This window comes from Syngnathus acus, chromosome 16 (assembly GCF_901709675.1).
Source record: "Syngnathus acus chromosome 16, fSynAcu1.2, whole genome shotgun sequence".
NCBI lineage: Eukaryota > Metazoa > Chordata > Actinopteri > Syngnathiformes > Syngnathidae > Syngnathus > Syngnathus acus.
The window spans coordinates 5,060,216-5,073,593 of NC_051101.1; the positions used below are offsets into that span (position 1 = coordinate 5,060,216).

Genomic DNA, 13,378 nt, shown 5'->3' on the forward strand with positions numbered 1-13,378 from the left:
ATCACAAGGCACAACTATAGTATATTAAAAGATTAAAAAGATTAAAGTCCCAATGATCGTCACACACACACTTGGGTGTGGTGAAATTTGTCCTCTGCATTTAACCCATCCCCGTGTGATTTTAATCCATCCCCTGGGGGAGAGGGGAGCAGTGAGCAGCAGCGGTGCCGCGCTCGGGAATCAGTTGGTGATCTAACCCCCCAATTCCAACCCTTAATGCTGAGTGCCAAGCAGGGAGGCAATGGGTCCCATTTTTATAGTCTTTGGTATGACCCGGCCGGGGTTTGAACCCACAACCTTCCAGTCTCAGGGAGGACACTCTACCACTAGGCCGCTGAACTGGTCATATGCTGCTGAGTCATAAATCTTTATGAAAATGTATTGTCACCGCAGTAGTCCTTCAAAGTACTGATAGTAAAAAAGTGCAATATACAGTTAGAGCCATAAAACGTGATTAAAGGGGAGACACTATTATAAAATATTCCATTTGGGAATTACACTATTATTATTTCTTGCAGAGTACCTCTATTTTCAAATACTGCAGTTGTTTTGGACAATTGACATAATTTAAAAAATAACTAAAGTTCTTGGACACCACTCGTATTAATTTTCCTCCCAGTAGACACATTTGGCAGGCCTTCACTCCAGACACTTTCATTCGGGTCTTGTTTGTGGGTCTCGCTGCCTTCAATTGTGTCTTCAGAATGTGAAATGCATGCTTTATTGGATTAAGATCAGACCACTGATTTGGCAATTGAAGAAGAATATTTCCTAGTCCAAATTATTTGCCTTAATAAAAGTCTTCCAGACTATATTTGGGGTCATTAACCAGCTGCACTGAACAGTATGGACCTTGAAATTTATCAGGATTGTACTTTGTTGTAAAGCTTCTGTCATAAATTCATAAAGGTGTCTCTTGGTTCAAGCTAAATTCTGACAATGATGCACTTACCGTCTCCAGAGTATGTTTGGCATGTGTGGATCTTGGGAATTACTTTATAATAAAGTTACATTACTTAGACCAATTGTCTATATCAAATTGTTTGGCTTTGTGTTGCGCTGGTGTTTGGCAATTTGACATGATTAATTCAACAAATGTTTTGAAATCATGTGATAGTGAAAAAGAAGAGTGTAGCCCCTTATATTTGCACTACAGACAATACCAACAATGTTCATACAGTCACGTGAAATGTTTAATAAAACACAATGTACACATATGCAGTCCTATGACCATCCATTTGCTGGCATCTGATTATTAAACTCAGAATATATCAAAGCAGAGTTTTATATGTCAATTTTGCTTATCCTTTGAAACTGTGAAATCAGTAGATGTATTTAAATGGATGGAGTACAACACTAAGCATGACTTTACAAATTCTTGCAGAGATGCACATGTCAAACTCAAAGAATATTAAAGCATATAAGAGTAACAGCATGAGGCAAAAAGAAATTGTCATTGAAGAAAAAAAGTACAAAATAGAATCAATAAATAAATCAAATATATACCATATAAATGAAATAGCTATGTGATGTCTATGTTATTGTTTTTAATCATTGTAATCAGCATCTTGGTATTACAGCCTTTTATCTCTACAACATTTAGAATGGTGAACAAGTCAATACTGAAAATACAGCAATAAGCTTTCATAATTAGATAAACTAATTACATGTGTCTCTCGCCATGCTTGTCAAACAACTAAAGTTCTTAGCTTTTTTTTGTTTCTTTCTTAATGCACACTATACAGTTAGAGCATACAGCGGACTGAACGTAAACAGTTTGTGCTGAGAATAAAATACTTTGCAACTATGCATGGTAACTTCTTTAATATTACTCTCAAAAATGTACAGAACATAAAGTCCACACATGGAAACAGTCCATATCCATTCAGACACAAGGGTAGCTTTGACATAAATATAGAAACACACACAAAAAACAAAACAGTCTCTTTCAGCTCAAGGTGCCATCTTCTTGTTCATCAGCCTCACTTTCCTCGGCCTAGTCTTCTCCTACCTCTTAAACCTCCTCCAGCTTTCCCCCTGTTTCTTAGTTTCCTGTCCTCTGTCAGGGCTGTTTAATGAATCTCCTTACCTACGCCTCCCTGAACAGTGCAGCTTGCCAACTCTCTCACTACCTTTCTCTTACACCTCCCTCTGTTTGGCTTGCCCGCCTTTCCAGTCTCAGGTCACCCCCTCCATCTTCAATCACCCTAGACAGTTAATGACATTGTTATTGAGGGGAAATGAGTTCACTTATGTCAGCTGTAAAGGTCCACAAGGCAAGGCATGGGGTGGGGCTGCAGGGATTGAGCCACTTAGCTGAACAGTGGAGCCAAGGGGTAGTAGCAAGAGGCAGGTGCGTGAACTATGTTTTAGTGTGTTGCTGCTGAAAAAAAAAAAATCACAGACACACATTTTGCAGTGACGGATTTACTAATCATTGTAATGTTCTGGGAGGTAAGTAGGGGTGGGCGGGATTGTTATTGGAGGTCTGAGAGACAGGCGAGGTTGACGATGTTTCGTGATATTTGTCAGTCAGAGCATGGTTGCAGCTAGCAGCTTTGCGTAGTTTCTTTGTTCAACGGTGAGTCCGTCTTTTCAGTCCTCACTGGCTGGAGCGTGCAGAGGCCAAGTGGTCGCTGTGCTGGTTCTGGGCCCAAAATCGCAGCCTCTGCTTGCCTTTCTTCTTTGATTCTTTGGATCGATGCTTCCCCGAGCCTCCTGAGGAAAAAAAAAAAAGACAGTGTTATCCCATTAGGTTTGTCTTGTTTAAAATGACTATGAAGCGTGGGAGGGTTCAATGTGAACGTTGCAGTTGCGCCCCTGGATATAATCACTTTTTTAGTTCAAGCAATTAGCTGCTGTCTTGTTTGTTTTTCAACTTGGCATTAAAAATAAACTTCAGGCAACATTTTCTCCTGACTTACACTTGTGTTACTTGTGCTTATCAAGCAAGCAGTACATCGAGCAGGATAAGCCAATTTGTGGACCTGACTTTGCCCAACTTTCTGCCAAGAATCACAGCGGCTGCCCTTTCGAAGTGTTTCCAAAGACTTTTTTTTTCAGGTTCTCTCCTGACATGATCCCAAATACACATGAAACATTGACCGAGTCAGTCTTATATATGTTGTAAGTTCCAATACTCGGGTCTGAACATGAGGTTTGAACTACGCGTTCACCCCAACACTTTCTGGTGCCAATGGAACAGATATGGAGAAAAGTGCAGAAACTTATGAAACTCAACTCTTCCCAACTTCGTCGCTCAACCCCGAGGTTAATCCATCCCAGGTTTTCCCGCTGGGACAAGACATGCTGGAAACTGACATGCTGCTCTCATAGAAGCATGTGTGGTGAAGGTTTTGTACCCTCAACTCTCTGTGACAGGGAAAACGCTGGCTACTAAACCACAAGGCAAGAGATCTGGCTGCCAAGGCCACAAATAAGATAACGAGGTGTGTGTGAGTGTGAGCGTGTGTGCGTGTGTGTTTGTGAGTGTGTGCGTGTGTTTGTGAGCGTGTGTGTGTTTGTGAGCGTGAGTGTGTGTGTGAGAGAGCGAGAGAGAGAGAGAGAGAGAGAGAGAGAGAGAGAGAGAGAGAGAGAGAGAGAGAGAGAGAGAGAGAGAGAGAGAGAGAGAGAGTATAAGAGAATTTAAGTTAAACTAAAATCTAAAGGGGGGACTTGGACGATGAGACTGAGGGTCCTGATGTCAAAAACATTAAGTACATGCCATGGTTCATGTGGGAGTCAGGTAGATTATGGGAGGGAATGCTTGAGAAATATAAATATGTTTTGGGAAAGATTTTAGTTGCTTCTGGCTCTCATTATTGCACTTGTTCAACTCTTTCTCACCAAAAAATAGGTAACTGTGTGTAAAATGGCATTATCTCTAATTGCCTTCTCATATGGGCTTACACTTGGCCTTTAAAGCACCCCAAGAAACACACCCTGTGCCCATTCCTGGAGTAAAATTTGCACTTGTTTAAGCTGACACGCATGAGAAGGCGAGATATTGCTCTGCTAATAGGCTCTCTCGATGAATAATACAGATGCATGCAAACATCAAACCATCTCAGAGCTATTTCCTGCAATTAATCTCAATTGCTTATTTTGAGCCACATTGCCAATTTAAGTCATGGCCATAAAGCTTCTCACACACAGCTTACTGTGAGAACAAGGTTCACATCACTTCCATCGAAACTGTATGTCCTGACATGGAAGAATGTGAACGGAAAACTTTGTCCACTTGCTTAACAGATGCCACTTTAGATTTTTTTAGCACGACTTCTAGCACGAGAATGTTTGTTAAAGCAAACCTGGACCTGAAAGACATTTGGCTTATGGCAGCGTTTTCCTAGCCCTTTAAAAAGGCAATTTTCATTCAAAACAGTGTTGCTAGGTGCCTGATAAACAACACTTTCAGAGAATCAACTCAACGCAAATTATATTTGACAGCTATAAAGAAACTGGTGCACCATTAAACTCCCGTAACACGGAAAGCTGAATTCCTTGGACACAAGGTTACATTTAAGCATTTACAGCAACTGTTTGAAATGTAAATAAAGATGAAAGCTGAAAAATAGTTCTCGTGTTCGACTCTGGGAACTTCTACAATTAAGTGTCACGTCATTGTACTTGTGTTTAATATGCGCATCAGACTTCTACCTTCCAGAGGTGTCATTCATACAAACATTGAGAAATGACACAATTTCCCAGCTTTTAAACCTTGTTTCCTCAATGTTTTTGCATCTGTAGTTTGCAACTCTTTTTTGTATTTGTCATCCAACTTTAGTGTCTAAGGCAGTAAAGTAAAACCTTCACAGGGAACATTGTGATAAGAAGTCATGGGAGCAATTACAGACCAAATGCACTCTATGAACCTATCTAGGATGTTTTCTAGTCATCAAGTTTAACCTTGCAACCATTTGTAGTAGATTGTGCATCGTGCTATTTCTTGGCCCCGACCCTACCATCATTGTCATTTCAGGCCACATGTGAGAGTCAAACTTCTCAGTGTTGGCAGCTAGAGGGCAACCAATCTCCACATATACCTCTTCCTCCGGTTTCTGGTACAATCAGAGAATCCGTCATATGTCTCAGAGAAGCCCATTTAGTTTTTCCTCAAGTCACCACCAAGTATCCTGTGCACTTTGATCATCTTGTCCTTATTTTTAAGTAATTACTTAAGCTGATTACCAAGGTTCACAGAAGAGGCTGTTTGTTTACCTGGAAACAAATAATTAACTTGACCATTATTTTCAAAACTTTGAACATATTCATAAATCTCACAAAATGTAAAAATGATATTATCTTGGGAGGCACAGAAAGTTGAAAAGCATTTCCCGTCTTCATTTTTACAATGCCAGTGGAACATATAGGATTGAATTAGAGGAGAATAGCTTTTATCAGAAAATGATGATCCTTCACATGCTATTCATTTCCGTTCTGCCTGCATTTACACACCACAGCAGAAGCATAACTCACCAATGTTTAGTTTTCCTTTACAGATATAATCTTTTTCTGCCAGCTTGACATTTGTATTTGAGATGGAAATGAATCTAAATCAAACAAATAAACAAAAAAAAAATCTCAAGTGCAAATCAAAATGTTTTGTATTCAAAATCAGAAGCAGAGCTTGTGGTTGGACGATTGTTTATTGCTGTCAGAAACGACCTTTCGTGGAATTCTTTTATGTTCATGTGCTTGTGTCTGTATGCGTTTGAAACAAACACATGCCTGCAATTCCTTGTATCCCACTGAGTGTAAGCTCCTGTGTCATCTACATGAACTTGAGAAATACTTTGGCAAAATGTTCTGCTTTTCCTGCCCCTTACGAGGCTCTCGGCAATAATCAAGAAATGCCGGGGGGAAAAAGTCCAAGAACAAGTTACAAACTATTAGACACATCATACTATTGGTTATTGTGCTGTCTATTAATATACCACAAGGCTAGAAAAAAGAATTGAGATTGAGCAACTGTTTCCCACAGTCAACAAAAAACAACTATGGTAAGGAATCTGCAAGCAGAGGTGTGAATGTGAGTGTCAATGTTTAATTGTCTGTGTTTTGTGAAGAATTACTTTGATTTGTTTTTAAATAAAAAAAAAGGATATTGGTGTGAGGGAGAATGTCATCAGTCCACATGAAATGGAAAAGAAAAAAAAATCCCAAGTACACCAAGCTGTTAGAGCAGCTGATAGGCTTAATCAGCATTGTGTCATATACACTAGTACAGGCGTGGATGAAAATAACTTTAGAAAAAAAATAAAGATTGTTACCCACTACAGATTTAACATTCAGGAGTCACTTGTTGTACGAGGGGGAAGGAAGCAAAACAAAAATTCTTGCACGTATTTCATTATTGTGGTTTCTAATTACCAAATCTTCCAAGAACCTTTCATAAAAGTTAAAAAGTAAATATTTGTGAAAAAATACAAATGCACTGACTGTAGCCACAGGCTAAATGATTTTATCCACTAACAGCGCAGCATGAATCGAAGGCCTAATCTTACCTCTACTGCTTGTGGTTGCAGACAAATCGATGGCTGACCTCAAGAAAGCATTAAGACATACGGTAAATGGGATCCAATTCTACTGTTAAAAAAAAAATCCCCTCCTGTTACCCAAGTGTGCCACTCAGCACAGGCTGCTAATTAATATCACAGCACAAGGGGGGGGGGGGGGGGTTGACATGTAAATCAAGAAATTTGAAGTGGTGGACTGAAGTAAGGTAAATTCATATTCAGCGGCTCATCTCTTGCATAAACTGGCTGTATTGCAGCCCATCATTTGTGAGGGGAAAAAGAGAACTACTGGCGCCAGTGAGATTTGATTTCAGTGGGAGGAATTGGATTATCAGCCATTAAGGGGCTCTTCACATTTGTAACACTGTGAAGGGAAAAGGAGACATAGCCAGGCAGTGTTCTCTTTACTTACACACCAGTGGCTGTCTGGAAAAAGGTTACATAGTCTATACACTGATGTACCTCCAAACTGAACGTTTCATCTGATTTGTAGGTGGCACTCAGCCGGATGACATCAGGTGAGCTAAAGTTCAAGATGCAGTCCAAGCTCTGGCCCAAAGGTTCAAATATGGTTCATTGTTTTGCTTCATTTCAGAGTTGGATATCATTTCCAGATATAAACATGCCAAAAATGCAGAAAAGTAGAATATTTGAGAAATACTGTGGCAAACAAATGCTGGGAAAAGGAAATGAGCCCCATGACAAGGAGAACAATCATTTACAAGACTCTCATCTTGCCAACCAACTGACAAAAGGTTCTCTGCACAGTGTCACAAAGCTCTAACAAGGTTACTGTGTGTCGCACTCTTTCATTCACTCTTAGGTTTTGTGCTTCTCTTCCTTCTCATGCTCTGCTTCCTATCACGATGCTGCTGGGTGAAAATTGATTTAAAACATACACATTCCAATTCAAAAAGCTAATGTTGGGATTAATATGGTCCATTATTTTCTCATCTAAAACCTGGAGTAAAATATGCGGAGGGATCAATGCATGTTAGCTTACCCATTCGCTCTGATGCTCTTTCTCACTGACAATAAGTTAAAGTGAAAGCTTAGAGATTAACATCTCTAAGCGGAAAAGTCCCGGCTAAACATGCATGAACGACAAGGTGATTAATATGGCCAATAGTCAGTACAGACAGCATGTATTTTCCCCTCTGAGAGGGTCTATCATAGCAGCAAGAATCAGCCGCAAACAGTTCAGTAGGGCCAAAGAATAGCGGATGACCCTGCACATTAAAGTATCCATCAGTCTGCTCAAAGTTTAACATGACACTTTACTGCATTTCACTGTTCCCTTGTGTTGTCTGGGTTACCACTTCTGGCTCCAGTGTTTCAAGGTGGATTAATAGGTACGATTATATTCCGAGACTGCAAAAGTTATTTTCTGACATACGTGTACTGCTCTTAACAGACTCATTGCAGACATTACTTCCAACTGTACAAGAAAAGCTGTAATTCAGTGATTTGTTTCATCAGATCATTAATCTTATAAAGACTGGGATATGCTTGCTCATCCTTCCATCCTTTCGAAGACACAATTTAACTGCGGTATTGTAGTTTCAAAACTAAATTCAGTTGCGAGAAAAAAACGTACAGTAGTTATACACAATCTTTTTCTGGACATTCACTGTCTGCAAGTAAAACTTTAATTAATTTATGGCATTGATGAGTGGCTGGTCATGTCATGTCCTCTAACCACACTAATCTCAAAAGTACAGAATACAAACAACTGATTCTTTTCCCCATTTTTGACAGTTTATAAGTTTAAGTTATCTTGTGTCCTCCAGAAACATACAGAGGGGACAAATCCAGGACCAACTTTACTAGTAGCTACACTGGACTGTTCACACAGGTGAGTGAGCCAGCCTATTACATTGAGGAAAAGATAGTTCTTGCACTTAATGTTGGTTTAGTTGATTTCATAGGCCTTGTTTCATAGTGATACAGAACAGTTCAGTTTGGTTCAGTCTTGTGTTTTGGTGGTGCAGATTGCTTGGTAAGCTACAGCATGCTCATTGAATAATGAGGGATTCAGTATCATCATAAAGGATATACATACGTATAAGTCTGTGAGGAGCAGAAAGTCGAACCGGTGATGCTTGCTCAAAATCCAATACCGTCAGCTCACATTGCAGTACTGACAATCGATGGCTAGCTCAACACTATTCACCTCAAGTCACCCACAATGGAAATCAAAGTATTACTGCTTTGAATGTCCTCTTTACATCTGGTGCAAACTTTTGTCTTTCCATGCATTTCTCCATCTGGGCGGCCTTGTTGAACCTGGCTGCTCTAATGGAATAAGTGTCATAAAATGACAAGACTTGATAGTTCAAACTAGACTTTTAGTGGCATATCATCATATTATAAGACATCCAGAAGATTAAACTTTAGAGGTTCCTCTGTATCACACTACGTATTGCAGACTAAATAATTATCTAGTCATCAACTGGTGGACCGGCCCCTTTCATGAGCCGTCACCTTATTATGGTGAAGGCGTTTATTGGTCCCAATGATCCGAGGAACTAAGTTATCTGAGGCTATAGTATAGGGGTCATCCATGGCAAACCAGTCCGAGGTGAGGTGAAGACAAAGCACAGTCCAAAAACTCATGATGAATACATTTAATTTATTCTGCTGCTGACCTAGATATGGGTGACTGGGGCCCTCTTCTGGAGCGAGGCTTGAGGTGGGGCTCGACGGTGAGCGCCTGGTGGCTGGGCTTTCACCCATGGGGCCCAGCCATGCACAGCCCAAGGAAGTAACATGGGTCCCCCTTCCCATGGGCTCACCACCCATATGAGTGACCTAAGTGGTTGGGTTCAAAGAGAGCTAGATGATGGCCGAAGGCAAGGAACTTGGTGGTCTGCTGACAGGCCACAGAAGCTGGCTCTTGGGACCTGGAACGTCACCACTCTGGCAGAATAGGGGCCGTAAACATTATGCAAACTTGATCGTCAGATTCGTCTTGACGCAGCCTGGGCTCTGGAACCAGTCCACTTGAGAAGGGTTGGACACTCTCCTACTCTCAGAGCACGCAGGTATGGATCTACTTTTTGCATTATGTATTAAGTATTATGTATGCGTTTTTGGGTTATGTAGGTGGACCCAGAATTTTGTGCAACGGCCCTGGTTGTAGGACACATTTTCATCATCCTGCATTAGAATGTCATCTTTCCTGACATCACAGAGCTTGTTGATTAATATGATGAATGTCTAAAAGTATTTCATTGCATCAGTTGAAAGTAAAGTTAAAAAAGAAAAATATATTGACTTCAGCTGCACCATGTGCTGTCACCCATTGTAATTCTTACTCAGTTGGAGGACGTTAACAAGCGCCCCACAAAGGACCAGATGGTCTCTTACCAACCGATGCAAAGTTTATTAGTTTAAAGCTACTTTCTGTAAGATTTACACTGCAGAGAAAAATACACCTGGTTTTTCATCAAACAATATTCATGATAATAATAATAATAAAAATCCAACTCCATAGCAGTGTACTAGGACTACTATACTAGAGTCTACACATCTGACTAAGGGCAAAATGTGAGGTACATCCTGGACGGTCAATCATATGTACATTGACCATTTCGACAAGAGATAGGTGGCCCGTGGGCCACAATTTTTATGCAAGATAACCCTTGCACTTAGAAAAAAAAAGTACAATATGTGGTTGATTTGTTGTTTGTTTAAAACTCTTTGTTGTTAGGTTAGCAAAGGGGATTTATTATACACGTATTGAAAAATTTATTATCAAGACTGTAATATATATTACGCATTAAGAGCATGTAAAGTATGCATGTATTTTGCCCCTGTTAAAAATTGCATTTTTATTATACATCTGGTCAGGCAGTGCACAGTCCTATGAGGCCCCCTAGTAGATCTGATGAAAAATTGTGGACCCCGCCAGCATTTGAGTTGGCCGTTCCTGATTTACACTCTTCAAGTCACCTAGCAGGAATGTGTGGAAGGACTAGACCAGTTAGAGGAAACACATGTACGTAAGTATGCGAATAACATACGTAGAGTAAACGCCACCTGAGAAAGTTTAAACAGATTAGAATACAGAATTGTTGACTGTGAGGCTGACATGCTTGCCTTCTGCACCACAATTTTGTCAACACAGTATCCTTTTTGCCCAAATTAATATGATTCTGAGTTTCAGCAAGTACTGATTGAATGGAGAATGATTAAAACCAAAGCGAAATCAAAATTGTTTAATGTTTACATAATAGTAAATTGTGTGTAGGTATGCAATATCAGACACCAAGAAAGAAAATAGAAGAGTTCCATGCCTTGACAATAAGTTTTCCGTTCTTTTGAAGGGCAATATCTGAAGTGTTAATTCCAGGCAGATATAAAACCAATTCATATTTGCTCTTTTCCTGTCTCCCGAGCATTTACTGACAGATGAGCGCATGAAGCTCCTTATCTGTTTTCCACTTTGAATACGTTTTTTGTTTTAACTTTAAGATAAGAAGCTGTGATTTTACACAGATAATCGTGTCATGAGGGCTTGATGCGCATGGCAACCACAGGACTCCCGAGATGAGCATAGCCCCCGCTGTGGTTTCCTATCTCCCGACTGACTCATCGACACATCTGGATTTAAGTACATGTGGCTCTCATGCTGCACGGGCACTTGGGTAAATGAGGGATAATTAGGCTTAGTTGACTTTAATGAATGCCTTATTGCTGTTTTTCATTTCAGATGAGAAAAATATAAAGATCAACATTTATCAAAGGGAGGGCATGGTGATGCTCCTGAAGGCGTGTTGCTCTTGTGGGCTGATAGGTTTGTCATGGTTGTATGGATGGGGTCAAGGCAAAGTGAGCTGAAGATAGATAGCAGCAGCACACGAGGGAGTGGTTACAATGTGACCACAGAATTAAAGATTGGGAACACATTGGGATACACGGTAGCAAATTGATCATCCCATCTGGAAAGTTACTACACATGTGAACGCTGTCCTTACTCAAGGACAAAGAGAAAATTACAGAAGTCCTTTTGGAATTATTATACAGTAAGTCGGTAAATATGCAGAAAATGTATGGTTTCTGACCACCAATACATCCTTCCAATACATAATATTTTATATTCCTTCATTACTCTTGCATTATCTACACATTTGTTGTTGTAACAATATGATCGCACTACTAGACACTTTCTATTGTTTTATGACTATATTAGTGATTGTGTACTAAATGTTAGAGGGGGCCTGAATACTTTTACCAGCTAATATATGTATATACATTCTGTGCAACCCACAGAGTATATACACTGACCTCTCTATTTTGTGCATATATTTAAAGATTTTAAATGTAATAGACTCCATGATATTATTATATTAATATCATTTGGAAGTGGTTTGTAATTAATCTTTGATTATGATTACATTAATCAACAGGTCTTATTTATAGACAGACCCCTTTAGAGTTTGTAAACAATGTGCCTCATTTGGGGGTGTGATGAATGGAGGCAAAGAGCTCCATTGAGCTCATTTGAAAACGCAAGTTACCATATTTCAAAGAGCGTTGACATAGGAATGGATGCAAAAAACAGCCATTTGAGTTTTTACAGGTTGAAGTGGAAAATGGGGGAATGTGCATATGAAATTTAGTGGCGATTGGTCGCAGTTCTCAGACGTTTGTTAAAGTTGTTACAACTCATAATTAGGCAGGCAAATAGACACTCCTAATAATTTATTTTTTGGCAATAGTGACATAGACATGAAACAGTCACCATCTTACATAGAAAGGGCCTTGATGCGCAAGTGTTGGTCATTTATGTGCATGCACACATTGATTCCTTAATTCCAACTGGTCTGCATCCCCCAGGTTTCCGTGGGCCTTGTAACAGAACGGAGCACAATGTCGGAGGAAATTGTCCCGCATGATTCATTCTAATTTCTGCACAAGGACGTTCACCCCCCCCCCCCCTTTACTGGGAAATTTCATGAGGAAATCCCTCACATGTTTGAACATGGCACGCTCTCCCAAAACAGGACCCTAATGAGAGGGGAGCCAACTAAGTCAGGCAGGCTTAGGCACTAAAACCGAGACAGGGGCCATCAGGATCACGCAGAGACCCCTCAGCAATAACCGGCGATGAGGGGATACATGCAGGCTGATACGTTTTGTTTTCTCTGATTGTTGCATTAACTCTGGGAGGCTCTGTTCAGTGTCCTTTGGTGATCCTATACATATTGTTTGATAAAAATAGCTCATTAGTTCACAGAGTTGTGGAAGAAAGGAGAGTGTGTGTTTGATGTATTAGCAGAGCTGCTGCTGCACAGGGTAAAAGGAAAAGCCCATCCAGGAAGGGTCTGATCCTCTTTAAGGCCTGCGCTGCATCAAACACTTGTCAAACACGGGGCAGATGGACAGCTGAGTGGCTACGACAGATCGGATCACAGAAACAGGCCAACAAGAATCACTGCTGCTCAGCTCATCTGGCTTTCTAAACTCTTGTCAATAATCCCCCCTTGCGTCTCATTCAAATACAAACAGAGGGCTTTGGGCCATATGGCTGACATTTTCTTGTTGGTTTTAGATGTGTATGATTACAGTGCAATTTCAACGCTCATTTCAAGGTCTCACCTCACTGAGGTTTGTGTACCCCAAAAGGCAGCAGCATCTGTCAGAGTTACAGAACAGGAAAGCAAAAAGAATCAAATCAAAGAGAGATCCAAATTCTTCACACTAATTCACGAGGGATGTCCAAAATCTATTGGGATCACAGATCTAAACCTTGCTAATCAACTAGAAAGGGTATTTATGTTTTGAAGCTGTTCGATATGTAGTTTCTTGACAGTTACTACCCAATTATGTCTTGGATTTTTCTTTTCAATCACTTA

The 13,378-nt window shown here is 40.2% G+C and overlaps 1 protein-coding gene across 2 annotated transcripts in view; it reads right to left on the reverse strand.

Annotated features, from left to right (window-relative positions):
- Window positions 1–1,171: 1,171 nt before the first annotated feature.
- rspo2 (R-spondin 2) overlaps window positions 1,172–13,378 on the reverse strand; it is a 52,748-nt gene continuing 40,541 nt past the window's right edge. For both annotated transcript variants that reach the window (XM_037273877.1, XM_037273876.1), the window contains exon 6: window positions 1,172–2,718. In XM_037273877.1, the coding sequence (XP_037129772.1) occupies window positions 2,603–2,718 (116 nt within the window). In that variant the 3' untranslated portion in view covers window positions 1,172–2,602. The remainder of the gene's footprint in view (window positions 2,719–13,378) is intronic.